The 14110-nt window shown below is 36.7% G+C and overlaps 1 protein-coding gene across 1 annotated transcript in view; it reads left to right on the top strand.

Annotated features, from left to right (window-relative positions):
- Positions 1–253: 253 nt before the first annotated feature.
- LOC137395098 (protein disulfide-isomerase A5-like) overlaps positions 254–14110 on the top strand; it is a 34616-nt gene continuing 20759 nt past the window's right edge. Inside the window, exons 1-5 of the mRNA XM_068081891.1 lie at positions 254–335; positions 8902–9016; positions 9163–9250; positions 10512–10577; positions 12574–12712. Of these exons, the coding sequence (XP_067937992.1) occupies positions 270–335; positions 8902–9016; positions 9163–9250; positions 10512–10577; positions 12574–12712 (474 nt within the window). The 5' untranslated portion in view covers positions 254–269. The remainder of the gene's footprint in view (positions 336–8901; positions 9017–9162; positions 9251–10511; positions 10578–12573; positions 12713–14110) is intronic.

Raw genomic sequence — 14110 nt, 5'->3', positions numbered from 1 at the left:
TTTATGTTATTCCTAGTAAATAGCAAAAGTAATTGGTTGGTTTTCAGACTAAAGACTGTATTTTCAGTGCGCTTAAGTAACGGTAACTTATTTTTACTTTTATCGATAGAAACCCGTGCAATATTTTTTCAATGTGGAGGACGAATTTGCGGTGCTAAAACTACGCTCCGTTTGATGTGAATATAAGGAAGTTTATTAATCCTTAGAAGTAAATCATATTTTATAGAGCGAACCTTTGAACCTTGTCAACGATTGAAAAAGTGGGAAGAATGAAACGCCTTCGCGTGCAACCGCTGGTGTGCTTTGGAGTTTTAATTATTTGTAGTTGCATCTTGGTAAGAAAATTGACGGTTTTTTGTTTAATAATGTATTGATTGATGCATGTACACGTTAATTTTCACGACCTCGCTCCATCTGTCAAAGTGCATCAGTGGTAGCATTAATAATCTAACACCTATGACACTAGAATGTGATCGTTATAACAGCGCTACTGTACATAACCATTCACAACAGTGAAAAGTTACCAGATTATTAAGCGTGCTGTTGATGTAATGCTCACGTTGAATACTGCACCTGTGGATATTTCGTATTGATTGAGAATTACTGATGGGCGACACGCAATACGCTCGCGTAAATTATTGTAATTGTTATACTATGCAGTAGTGTATAAACAACTCTCACCTTTATTTGTGAGTCTTGAGCAGTTTAGGATAAACACTCGCTGATTTGCCGCCCGTTCAGTTGCGCTCCTGTCTATTCAATGGCGTTCCCGCGATGATCTCCTTTTGGACATTGACATACTATTGTACACCTCCTTTCCAAGCACATATACTCTCGACAGATGCTATCGCACCATCAAACTAGAAGCATCAACAAAATTCCATACAACAAATTTACTTATCTCCAAAATAAAACTTGTCGGTGAGACATAAGAAAGTGGGAAAGCGAGACACGAACAACAAAAGGTGTAAAGTGAGGACATAAAATGCATTACTAAAACAAGGACATAAAGTGCATTACTGAAGAGGTGCTAGGACAGTACAATATTTTTTTATATGAGGCATATAACCTTCGAAATTTCTGCCTTCCATTTATGGAGTGTGGCTACGGTAGGGTGTAGACCATCCATAAGCATTCGGCCCATCAATTTTTGCATCAAGACATCAATTTTTGCATCTCCATAAGATGGCGTTTGCAATGTTTAGTATTGGCAAATATAGGCATTATTAAATTCAAAGATTCTGCGGTTTTCTATCACTACATGTCCTTTAGTCTTCCACTCGGGGTAGAAAGCTGACATAAATAGGACGACTAGCTGTCAGGTTGTTGTATTTTTCAAAACTATGGAAAATATTGTATATGGTATTGGCTTAAAGGTTTACTTGCAACAAAATTCACATTACAGTTATTTGGTATCAAAAGATTCACCATGTCTTACTCTGCTGTGTTGTAGATGCAAAATATGTGGAAATGTGATTGCAAGCTCTTAAAAGCTAAAAAATGAACAGTTAATCGCCGCCATCACGAAACTACCGTAGATTGCAATCAGTTTATTTCTTTGATGTAGTCATTACATTTGGTTATTGTTTAGTCACGTGATGTTCTCATGTAAATTGAAAGGCCAATAAAAGGCTCAATATCAAACTTCTCGTAGCACTAGTTTATGACAATCACTTTGGGTTTTACCGAAGAGCCCTTACCAAATATAGACGCTTGCTAGTTTACAGTTTTGTTTCGGCTTGGTCTATTGTCTAGTCGTAATCTGATCATGGGACCCATACTTCCTGCCAAACGGTGCGAATAATTTCTGCAGCATTTTTCGACTATCACAGGTGGCCAACAGGCTCGTCATGTTTATCAGAGGATGATATGCACTACTTCGAGCTAAGGTTAAAAAAATTAAACAAATTTTTATGGTAGGTTTTGAGATATTAGTGCTCAAAATGACAGCATTACAATGATGATGAAATAGACGCGTAAGAACAATAGACATGGTTTTATTGAATGAGTGAAGTATATTTGTGAAAATATTTCGATGAATGAGGTTGCGTGAAAGTGTAAACAGAAGCCATCTTGTACAACTATGTCCCATTTGAGCCATTTTGGAAAGAGATTCTAATCTACGACGGTTTTGTGATGGGGGCGATTAACTGTTCGTTTTTGAGCTTTTAAGACCTTGTAATCACATTTCCGCATATTTTGCACCTACAACACAGCAGAGTAAGATATGATGAATCTTTTGATACCAAATAACTGTAATGTGAATTTTGTTGCAAGTCAACCTTTAAGGTCCAGAAAGTGTAGTTCGTTATAGAAAGGTTCAAAGCTTTGCTTGACAGACAACAGATTGGTTTCTACGAAAACCACTTCTTTTCTAGACTGGTGCTTAGTGGTGAACCTTAGTGGCCCAATTATGATGAATGTGTGTTTCTCGCGCAGATTGTTTCGGTGGGAGACTATATTTGGATGCCTGACACCAATTAAGCCCTTTGATTGATACGGTATTAATATTAGGGACATTGAGGTTATTAACAATAGAATTACTCAACACCACAGCCATCTATAACAGAAATGGCAAGGCACAGAAATAAATGTACAAAACATTCACAATGGCATTCTTCTCATCCATTGTATGACCTGGCAGGGGTGAGCGTGACAGGGCATTTGCCAAAACCAGTTTCTGATCAAGCGTTTATGAAATATCGTAATCATATGCCATTAGTTTTAAACGGAAACGCTGAATTCAAATCAGTAAACTGGATAATTCCTTCTTCCCCAGAACTGAAATGAGCGGTTTGTGGTTGGTCTCAATGTAAAACTTTCTTCCTGCCAGATAAAAGTCAAATTTTTCACATGTCCAAACGATTGCGAGCGCTTCTCCCTCTATCTGGGCATATTTGGTCTCAGCGGGAGACATTGTTCTAGACGCGTAAGCTACAGGCCTCCAGGCATTTCCAACCCTCTGCATTATGACAGCACCAAGGCCATAGGACGAGGCATCAGTGCTTACCATCGTTTCTGCTTCCAACTTATAGCGTGTAAGGGTGACGCCAGTTTATCCTTCAGTCCTGCAAACTGTTTGGCCTGATCTGCATCCCAAATCCACTCCTTATCCTTCAGAAGCAATTCTCTCAGGGCAGACCTGTCAGTTGCTAAGAAAAGAGAGATCTTCCCAATATAATTGATAATACCAAAGAATCACCTTAGTTCTTTTCTGTTCTATGGTGCCGGGTAATTTTGTACAGTTGTCATTTTTTCAGGGTCTACATATATCCCATGTTTGCCAATGACGTATCCAAGAAACGTGATACTCCTCTTGCTGAATTCACATTTGTCTGGGTTCCAGACAGTTAATTCCAGCGGCCTGCAACTTTACCAATACTTTTTTCAGTATCATGTCATGTTCTTCTTGGGTTGGAGCGTGCACTAGAATGTTATACATCTGGCAGAAACCCGCAAGTGTTCTTTGCATCTCCCTTTGAAAACTCTCTGGTGCTAATGAGATTCCGAAAGGCAAGTGTTTACAGAAATATCTACCAAATGCCGAGATGAATGTGGTTAGTTTCTGAGATGTAGTATTTAGCTTCATCTGCCAGGACCCGCTGTTTGCATCCATCTTGCTGAAGTATTCTGCATTCTCTAAGTTGCTGAGTGTCTCTTCCATGGTGGGTAGTTGATGGACTTTCCGAAGTACAGATTCGTTCAATTTGGCGAAATCAATACTGAATTGGATTTTTCTATTTTCCTTTGAGACCACAATACAAGGTGCGCACCATTCCGTGGGGGTTTCAACTTTTCCGATAACTTCTAGGGCCTCTATTCGCCGCAGCTCCTGATGCAGTGACTCCTTTCTTGCTGCAGCTACTCTTTGTGGTACAGCGTGAGTAAACAGTTCTGCATCCTTTTTCGATATAATGTTCGCTCATGTTACTATAGTACCCAGTTCACTAAACAATCTTGGATATTTCTCGATCCATCCATCAGTGGAGGTCCCATCAATGAACTCTATCATCCGTAATCTTGATATGGCCGGTTTGCCGAGCAAAGGTGTCACTAACACTCTGATAAAGTAGATGTTTTCTAGTTTCTCTGGATTTATACCTTAGTGGTATCTTGGCAGATCTGCATACATTAAGCTTTTGGTTACCTGCTGCTATCAGCTTCTTGGTTGCGTTCTGAAGTGAAGTTGTCTTTACACTCCTAACTTTCTAGACCTTTTCACTGGGAGAGCTGTCACAGAGGCCTCTGTGTCAACTTTAAAACATATTTTTATGTCATTGGAGCTCAGGTTGCAATACCATGCTTTTTCGGTTTCTTGTATGCTGTCGAGTGTATATCCATTAAAGCCATGTAGTCAGAAAGATTTGGACCATAAAAATAAGCCATTGGCAAATTCTGAGTCATTGCTCTGATACAACCTTGTTAATCGGCTTGCCTGCCGGCTTCTTGCGGAGTGTAGATCTTGCTCAGTACCTTCTCTCTCCACATGCTTTGCAGGTTGTGAATTTAGCCGGGCACTTTCCAAACCTGTGGAATGCACACTTGGTGCAGCAAGGGTGCTTGGATGAAGGGAATTTCTCATTGGCATGGTAAGGCTCTCTGGTAGCATTGTGGACGGTATCTAAATTGTCAGGTGTTTGTCAGGCTTCGCTTTTTGAATCCACTTGTTTAAATCTAAGTCATGTCATGTCCATGAGATACTTTTGAGGTTTCACATCATTGACACCTATGACAATTCTATCACGAATCAAGTCGTTATTCACTGCACCACACTCACATTGATCTGCCTGTCGTTGTAGAGCCACAATAAACTGGTGAATGCTGGCATTGCCTTGCTTCACCTGGTGTTGAACTTAGCCCTCTCATATATTATGTTCTTGGCCGGGTCAGAGTGATGGTCAAATGTTTTTACTGTATTTTAAAGTGTTTTCTTTTTATCATCTTCTGACTCATATACAAACTGTGAGTGGGTTGGCACGCTTTCCGCCCCATCTGAACCAGCATGTTGGCAATCTGCTGTTCTTGAAACATTTTACTGTAGTCTTTTGCTAGCCGGTAAATCTCAAACTGCATTTTAAATGCTTTCCATTGAGTAGCAAGATTGCCGGAGGAGAATTCAATTCTCTTAATGAATCTATCATCTTTAGACTGGGATTCAGCCATTTTAACCAATGGTATGTCAGAAAAGAATATCGCCTTGCACTATCAATGCTTTATTGCACTTTCAACAACTGAGGAAGGCAGTCACCAATAAAAAAATAAGGACAATTTTGCATTTGTAGTGGCATGTTGTACAGTTCTTTTTCTTTAGTAGGCTTCTCCACCAACTCTGTGCATAGCTATCAGTTCTGACACCATGTGATATTATGCAGTAGTGTATGAGCAACTCTCATCTTTAGTTGGGAGTCGCTGAGCAGTCTAGGATAAAACCTCATTGATTTGCCGTCCCGTACACTTGCGCAACCATCTATTCAATGACGTTTCCGCAATGATCTCCTTCTTGATCTTGACATACTATTACATTGCGAACATACAGCTAACTAAATTTATGCATACAGTGAACGCAACAAGAATAGGAATGGCCCAACTGTTGGCAGATTAAGTAGTCGTATCTCTATCACGTGGCATTCATGTGCACTCAGAAGAAGTCTTTCTGTGTCGCGAGGAAATGTCAGAAAACTCTTTTAAAATGATATCAGCAAAGTATTTGGTTTATAGTACTTTATTTAAATAAGTAAGAAAGTTCACATCGAGTGTCATAGTTTGTTTGCCAACTATTCGTTGTACAACCATGCATGGCTCGCCAATCCAAGTACATGTATGTGTAGTTTGGTAGTGATAGAATGAAAGACAGTTTTCTATCTGTAACGGTCTGGTTTGCTTATTAATAGTAGTTTTGAACATACCTTTGCAAAATAAGTCATACATTCTGTAGTACAAACTGGATAATCAATGAACTCCAGTTCAGGGTTATCTTCAGTTCTATCATTTTGGTTGTCAACTGCAGTGTCCTGTGGTTGTGATTATGATAACGTTCAGTTTAATTTTTTTTCTCACTTTAATCACCCCTTTTACTGATGCATTGGAGCAATGCTATATTTTCTTATGTTGACTAGTGAATATATAATGAAGCGACAAATAAACCAGATTACTTTTGTACGTTGATGCAGTATAAGTTGAAAACAATGTAGAACTTTCTAAATTATTTGATAAGCAAAGCTACCAAATACTGCAGCAAAAAATGTTACAAAACAAAATGAAAATTATCTTACCAACTGCTTTGTAAATTAAATTCACGGAAGGAAATGCAATGAAACGATTGAGACTACCTACATGTTATTACCCAAGAAAAACTTTTGCATTGTTATAGTATCAATAAAATATGATTGCTCCGGCTGTAAATGATTCTGTTTAAAGTGACCCATTTTGTAAGAGAAGAGTGTGCCTCCCTGCAGGACAGAGGAGAATATTTGAGACCAATGACAGTTAAAAATATTGGTTTCTTATGAACTACGCTGATGTTTGGGTATAAATGCTTATACTTCATATGAGCCACAAGGTGAAGCACAGTGAGTCAACACTAACCATCAAAATTGCCCCAAAGTGCACTTATATACAGGCTCACAGCATGCTTGTTATCAATAGTGCAAGATGTGCGTTTGCTAGTCGTGTAGTTCAGCTATATACCTTAGAGTCATTCATGAATGTCTATTCTGATAATGAGGGTTTTGCAAAGTGAAAACAAATTTTTTAACATTTAGAAAAACAGTTAATGGCTGAACGCATGTTTAACAAATGTGTGATACTAATGATGGCTGAACCCTGGCCAATCATCATGAACAAGTAAAATAACTCAAACTTTAGTATGAGAACGTTTCAGGAGTATAGCTAGTACAGTACTGTTAGTAGTATAGCTAGTACAGTACTGTTAATAGTGTTAATAGTATAGCTAGCAAAGTACTGTTAGTAGTATAGTTAATACTTTATGTCAACAATAATAAGTGCATTATAATAATAGTCAACATTTCATGCACTAATTCTTTCGATAAAAATTTGCTAAAAGTGAACAGTTCATAATCTTATTTTACTGATAATTCTGACTAATATACTAAGTCCTGGATTAATATTTTCATTAGTAATTATGGCCTACATATAATCTAATATAGTAAGTTATATCCATATAAAGATTGATCATTCACATCGACCAACATGACTACTACCATTTCGTAGTGTTCAAATTACAGTAAAATTAAAGATCTTGTTTCTTCAATGTGAATACAATCTTCAGAAACACGCATTTGTTTACTTAAATGAAAATTAAATCAGATTTAATAAGTGACTTTCTATTTGAAAAGGCATATGTATGCTGTTGGCACTAGCTTGAATTTGAAGGTTAAAATGCCCAGAAATGGTTTTCCTGTTTTAATTCAAGCAGCAAACGTCTCCTTAGACTCTTTCAGATCTTTAATGTAATTGAATCGAAATGTTAGTCTGAATTCCTTAATGCTTCAACTATTTATAATCGTTTTTTTAAATAATTATTGTTTCTATCAATGAATCAGCTATGGAATGATGTAGTGAAGCAAACGTGAGGTTAAACTTTGAATGACAAACTTTGACAATTCAAGCGTATTCCTTGAAAGAATGCTAGTATTAAGAGCTATCCAATCGCAATGTTTCCATGATACAGTCAATCCGCAAATTTGCGTCAATCTGCAAGTCATCCGCAGAATGAAAATGGCGAAAATCCGCAAGTTTTGTTACTCGGAAATCTTTATTGAATGTTTTATGTTTGCAAATGATGGAAACGGCTCTTGCAAATGATGCGCGATAAAATTCCGCGCTAGCTATTCCATTTTAAATGTTTTACACACTTTAGTTGTTCTTATAATTTCAATTTGAGCAGCTCCAAATGCTCTATTCCGAATACACAATCGCCACAATGATCTCTCTGGTGTAAGAGTCCGTCCTTTTTAACAACGTGCCTGTGTTAATTTGCATCATGCGAATGGACATTGAAAGTTATTGCACGGTAACTCAACATGCCCATGACTCCAAGTCCGCATCATGCACGTCATAGAAACATAGTGATAAAGGTGCGAATGTTGGTAATCCCATAACTGCCTCTACAATGCTTGAGGCTATGCAACTAGGTATCTAAAAATTCAGCCTTCGCTTTTGCCTAATAGCTCTACATGTATGGTTGTTATGCTGTCATTGGTCAGCTAACCTAAACAACAGCATGCAAAAGTACCAATGTGTCATCAACCAACTTGTTGAGATCGTAAACCTTTCAACTTGGTAACCAAAACATGGATATGTATTTAATGAAGTTGCAAGATAACCAATCTTTGAATGACCTGAAATTTTGTGTTCATTTGTCAAAAAGTAATGTTAATGGATCGTTCCACAACACCACAGTTCACAAGAAAGAGGTATTTTTAGCAATCGTTTGTCTAAAATATTCTCCTCCGTCCTGCAGGGTGAGGAAGCACACTTCCCTCTTACAAAATAGGTCACTTTAAACAGGATCCTTTACAGCCATAGCACCCATATTTTATTGATACTCTAACGATGTAAAAGGTTTTCTTGGGTAATAACATGTAGTTAGTCTCAATGGTTTCATTGTATTTCCTTAAGTAAATTCAATTCACTAAGCAGCTAGTAAGATAACTTTTTATATTTGTTTTGTATTGTTTTTTTGCTGCAGAATTTGGTAGCAACAGCAGAAATCTGCAGAATTTTGCTTAACAACAAATTTAGAATTTTTGGCATTATCTTCAACTTATACAGCATAGGAAAATTAGTTATGCTTGGCAAACACTCTTTAGCAAACCTAGGCTATATTTTGACAAATAGATTGCATATGCATCAGATATATCTGGCTTGTTTGCTTTGCAGCCATTTGTGGAAGGTGCAAAGAAAAATGGGTTGATAGAGCAGGTTTATGACATCAAAGATTTCAAAAAGCTGTTGCGTACGCGGAACAATGTACTGGTGCTGTACATGAAGTCTAGTAAGTTACTTATGACAATCGTATGAACATTTCTCAATCTCAGTCGTTGTTCACTTTTTTATTTAGGTCTTTCATATGTTAAACTTGTTACTTATTTACCGTATACCAAAACCATTGTTGATCGAATGACCACGCTTGTATTCTAGACAAATCAAACTCTAAGGTGTTGAGAGAGTTTGAAAGAGCTGCCGAAGAGATGAAGGGCAAGGCAACTATATGTTCAGTTGATTGCGGGTAAGAAGCGAGATATTCATGTTTTTCACCTATATATATACACTGTATATTTATGTTGTTTCAAAGAAATTCAGTTAAAAAAAGAACTAAACTTCGCGAGTTGATTATGTTAAAGTTACCAGATTTTTGACGGAAATTTCTTGCGGCAGCGGCCGCAAGCAATTGTAGTTGAACATTTTGGATTCTATTTATACGCTGTATATGTACAGTTTTATATATACGGTATATATATACTGTATGTATATACTTTATATTTAAAACTGTATATATATACTATATATATGCAACGCATATATATACAGCAACAGACTATAGTGTATACATGTATATACTATATATACTATGCATATATATATATAGTATATACAGTGTATATACTATATATATACACCGTATATATATACCATATATAGACATGTTAATCTGCAGAGCTGTGTGTTTTTGTCAATTAGATGTATTTATTTGAGAAGCATTTTGAGTTGAAATGTTCAGTGTTCAGTGAACTGTGAACAGTGAACCGCAGACTGACCCTTTCAGTAGGATTTTCGTCTGTCATAAATGACTACCATACAAATCCATGCTTAAAATGTCTCTATTTATTTCAGAGTACTATTTCCTATAGCTATATTTTGTCTCATGTATATTTTTTGGTTTCAGCCATAAAAAATTTATTTTCAATTTGAAAAATTTAAACACTAGCAGTAAGCGCGGCGATGTTTGGTTTTTTTTTCATTTCAATCAGACAGCCTGCTGCTGGGTGTCTAAGAGGCAGACAGCCTGCTGCTGGGTGTCTGAGAGGCAGACAGCCTGCTGCTGGGTGTCTAAGAGGCAGACAGCCTGCTGCTGGGTGCCTGAGAGGCTGGTGCTCAGGATTCAGACGGAGTTTGAAAACCAAATATCTTTGACAACCTGGTAGAAGGTACAGAGCATATGCCTGTGAAATTTGCAAAGAAAATGTGAAAACCCATTTATGTGACCTAACAGACACACGCACTGACAAAGAGGGATTCATTCAAATACAATTTTGGTTATTGATTTGTTAAGAATACCTATTAAAATTCCCGGAATAATACATGAAGTAAGGTTACCTCTAAACACCATGACTTGATAGCAAATATGTGTTATGAGTGTTTGCTTGGAATTCATCCTATTCTTTGTACCGGTAGCTGGTTATACTGTGAAATAAGGTGCTTACGCAAAATAGAGTGTAGACACTGTCATATAAGCAAGTTTTTCTTATCTGTGTTTTTGCTAACTGCAGGGATGCTGCCAAATTGTGCAAAAAAATGAAGGTATCGCCAGAGCCTCTCATTGTTCATCATTATCTGTAAGTTGTCTCCCCACTTACACTTTGTAAATAAATACAGTCATACCTCGGCTTTTGAACGCTTCTGATCTCGACCAAATCAGAGTAGTAAGACTTTTATGCCTCAAATTTGTACTAAAGATTTGGTTTTCGACCATATCCTAATGTACCTAAATTATTTTTCATGTTGCAATTATTAAGATTAGAAGACAGAAATGTCATTGTTATGCTTTTATATTTCACACGACCTTTGCTAGGATACGTTACTGTACACTTTCATTAGGTTGGTTTTAGATTGTAACTTTAGAGTAGGTAGCTTTCCTTACCTCAATGTTTATGATAAAATTATTAAAACAAAATGTTTAAAGTTTTTATGGTCTTAGATGGGATAATTTTTATTAAAATAAAACACTTGGTCCATTTCTCATTTCTACACTTTTGTATTTAACATACTTATATACAGTACACGAGACTGAGTAAATGAAACTAATGTACGAGTTGATACAGTAGAACTGTACAGTATATTCCCCAGCCTATTAGTCTATTAATGTATTTCTTTACGAGAAAATTACTGTATTTTACATACTACGTGCTCTTTTATTATATATTAGCTGTGCCACTCGGCGTTGCCCGTGTAATAGAAGAGTTTTTGGACAGAAAATTGATTTGTAGCTAGTGGCCTGGCATATTGCCAATGGAAACTCCACTAAGCTAGTTAATAAGGTTAGGCTTCCAATGACAGTAAGAATACCATGAATTTCCATGAAATTCCATGAATTTGAGTCTTTATTGTTGTCAAGCTCAGCTGTTCTAATAATAGCTATAGCCGGATTTCAGACAAACATACAGACATACGGACTTTGAGAAATATATATAGATGTATACAGTTTATGGTGTAAAATTATAAAAAGAAAAAAATATAAAAAATGCTTTAAAAAGTTGTTTTTTAGTCTAAGAATCGATTCATGTTATTTACGTTGCTTTAGTGCTCAAAGTGCACTAGCATTTTACTGGTTCATGATTTGAAGTAAAGACGGGGATGTTTTCTAGGTGGCCACTTACACTTCCTTACACTTACACTTACACTTCCTCAAGTTCACACAGACTTTTTAATTCTAGGATCTGTGTAAGGCACAAGACAGCAACTTTGGTACATTTGTCTAGTTATGGGAAAATTTAAAATATTGTAACTCATTTGGTAAAAACAGGCTTTAATTGCTTTGCTGACGAAGTGCTACCGTTACTGGATTTAGAAATAAATGTGTTCAAATTTTCTCGACTTACGGCGTTGTTAATTTTAGAAAATTTAAAAATTTGTTTCGATTTATGATGATAATAATCTACTGAAAAATGGTAGAATTTTCAGTTTATTACTAGAGTAATGTACAGAGACGTAAAATAATGCGTACCAATCTAAAAGCTTGGAATGCGCACTACTTTTAGACTCGCGTTGCACCATTAGTTGCGGAAGAAAAATATATAGAAAATTTCAAAATTTGTATAAATAATTTACGCATTCATTTTGCACTACATATAGGAGTCGCAGCACTAGGTTTGTGATTGCACGTACCTTGTATTCTCCATGCAACGTATAAACAAATACATGCAACTTTTTCACCGATTCAGTGAAAAACTTGAAATTTACTTTTACCTGCTCGCCGAACCTGTTTGAACCTTTGAGCACAGCATTGATTATAATGGAAAAATAGTTTCCGATTTTGAACAAATTGCTTTTTCAACAGCCCGCTGGGATTAATTATGGTCAAAGACCGAGGAATGACTGTGCATTGCGTTCATACTCTGGACTTTTATGGCAGTCCTTATGTGAGAAGTTGTGCTCCCAGCCACTCTTTAAATAAGTTACGATGTTATATCATATTATACACATGATTCACTGCTTTTTCTGATCCATGGCGTGAAGATGACAATAAGTTAACATGTGAATACATTTTATTGCCATCAGTTGTTTTCTGTTACGATCAGCCATGCTTGCATTGTACTAAGCGATGTCATGCAGGGATAATAAGCTGAACAAGGCATATGACAGAGCCCTGGCGTCAAAGTCCATTGTTAGTTTTTTGGAAGATCCAACTGGGGATATGCCTTGGGACGAGGATACTACTGCTAGGGATGTATTACACGTCTCATCCACTAATGTAAGTTCAATGCTATCTATGTATAATATACATGTACATAGTATACATTTATGTATACTATTATAATAGTACTTAGTCTACACGTAGAGTTTATCATTAAAGTTAGAATTAATTTATTATATTAGCTCTAACCTTAAAGGTTGGCTTGCAACAACATTCACATTACAGTTATTTGGTATCATAAGATTCACCATGTCTTACTCTGTTGTGTTGTAGGTGCAAAATATATGGGAATGTGATTACAAGCTCTTAAAAGCTAAAAAACGAACAGTTAATCGCAGCCACACAAAACCGCCGTAGTTTGGATTCGCTTTCCAAAACAGCTCAAATGGGACGTAGTTGTTACAGGATGGTTTCTGTTTACACTTTCATGCAACCTCATTCGTCGAAATATTTTCACAAATATACTTCGCGCATTCAATAAAACCATGTCTATTGTTTTTACGCGTCTGTTTTATCGTCATTGTAATGCTGTCACTTTTAGCACTGATATCTTATAACTTACCGTAAAAAATCATTAAACTTTTTGACCTTAGCTCGAAGGAGTACATATCATTGTCTGATAATCATGACGAGCCTGTTGGTCACCTGTGATAATCGAAAAGTGCTGCAGAAATTATTTGCGGAGTATTGGGTCACGTGATCAGATTACGACTTGACGATTGAATGATGCCGAAACAAAACTGTAAAGTAGCGAGCATCTATATTTAATACGGGGACTTCGGTAAAACCCGAAGTGTTTGTCATAAACTAGTGCTACGATATGTTTTATAGTAAACTTTTTATTGGCCTTTCAATACACGTGAGAACATCACGTGACAAGACGATAACCAAACTGTAATGACTACGTCAGATAATTAAACAGATTCCAATCTACGGCGGCTTTTCGTTTTTGAGCTTTTAAGGGCTTGTAATCACGTTTCCACGTATTTGGCACCTACAACACAACAGAGTAAGACATGGTGAATCTTTTGATATCAAATAACTGTACCCTAGGACACTTATATTTCGCTAGTATTTAGTTTCGTGAGTAGCACACAGAGTAAAATTTCGCTGCAACTTAATTTCGTGGCTCTGATGAGTGCGAAAATATAGTGATGTGAAAATAAATGCAATGGAAAAAACATTACATTCCTCAGGTCCAGTTCACTAATAAGAAAAAAATTCAATTTGGGAATAGTTTGTATTTGTAAACCACAGGTTGAAATGTGTGGGTGAGATCGGCAATTCAATTTGATCACTTGCTGCCATTTGTTTCTTAGACTATCAATGACGTCTAGGTCCCTCCCGCCGTGACTTTCACACTCGAATCCCAAGAAGAAGAAAATAGATAGGTAACAACCAACTTCACAACCAAAACTGTATAACCCTTACGCTGCCATAAACGCATTTATGCGT

This window comes from Watersipora subatra, chromosome 4 (assembly GCF_963576615.1).
Source record: "Watersipora subatra chromosome 4, tzWatSuba1.1, whole genome shotgun sequence".
Taxonomy (NCBI): Eukaryota; Metazoa; Bryozoa; class Gymnolaemata; order Cheilostomatida; family Watersiporidae; genus Watersipora; species Watersipora subatra.
This window is presented reverse-complemented; position numbering and strand designations above follow the sequence as displayed.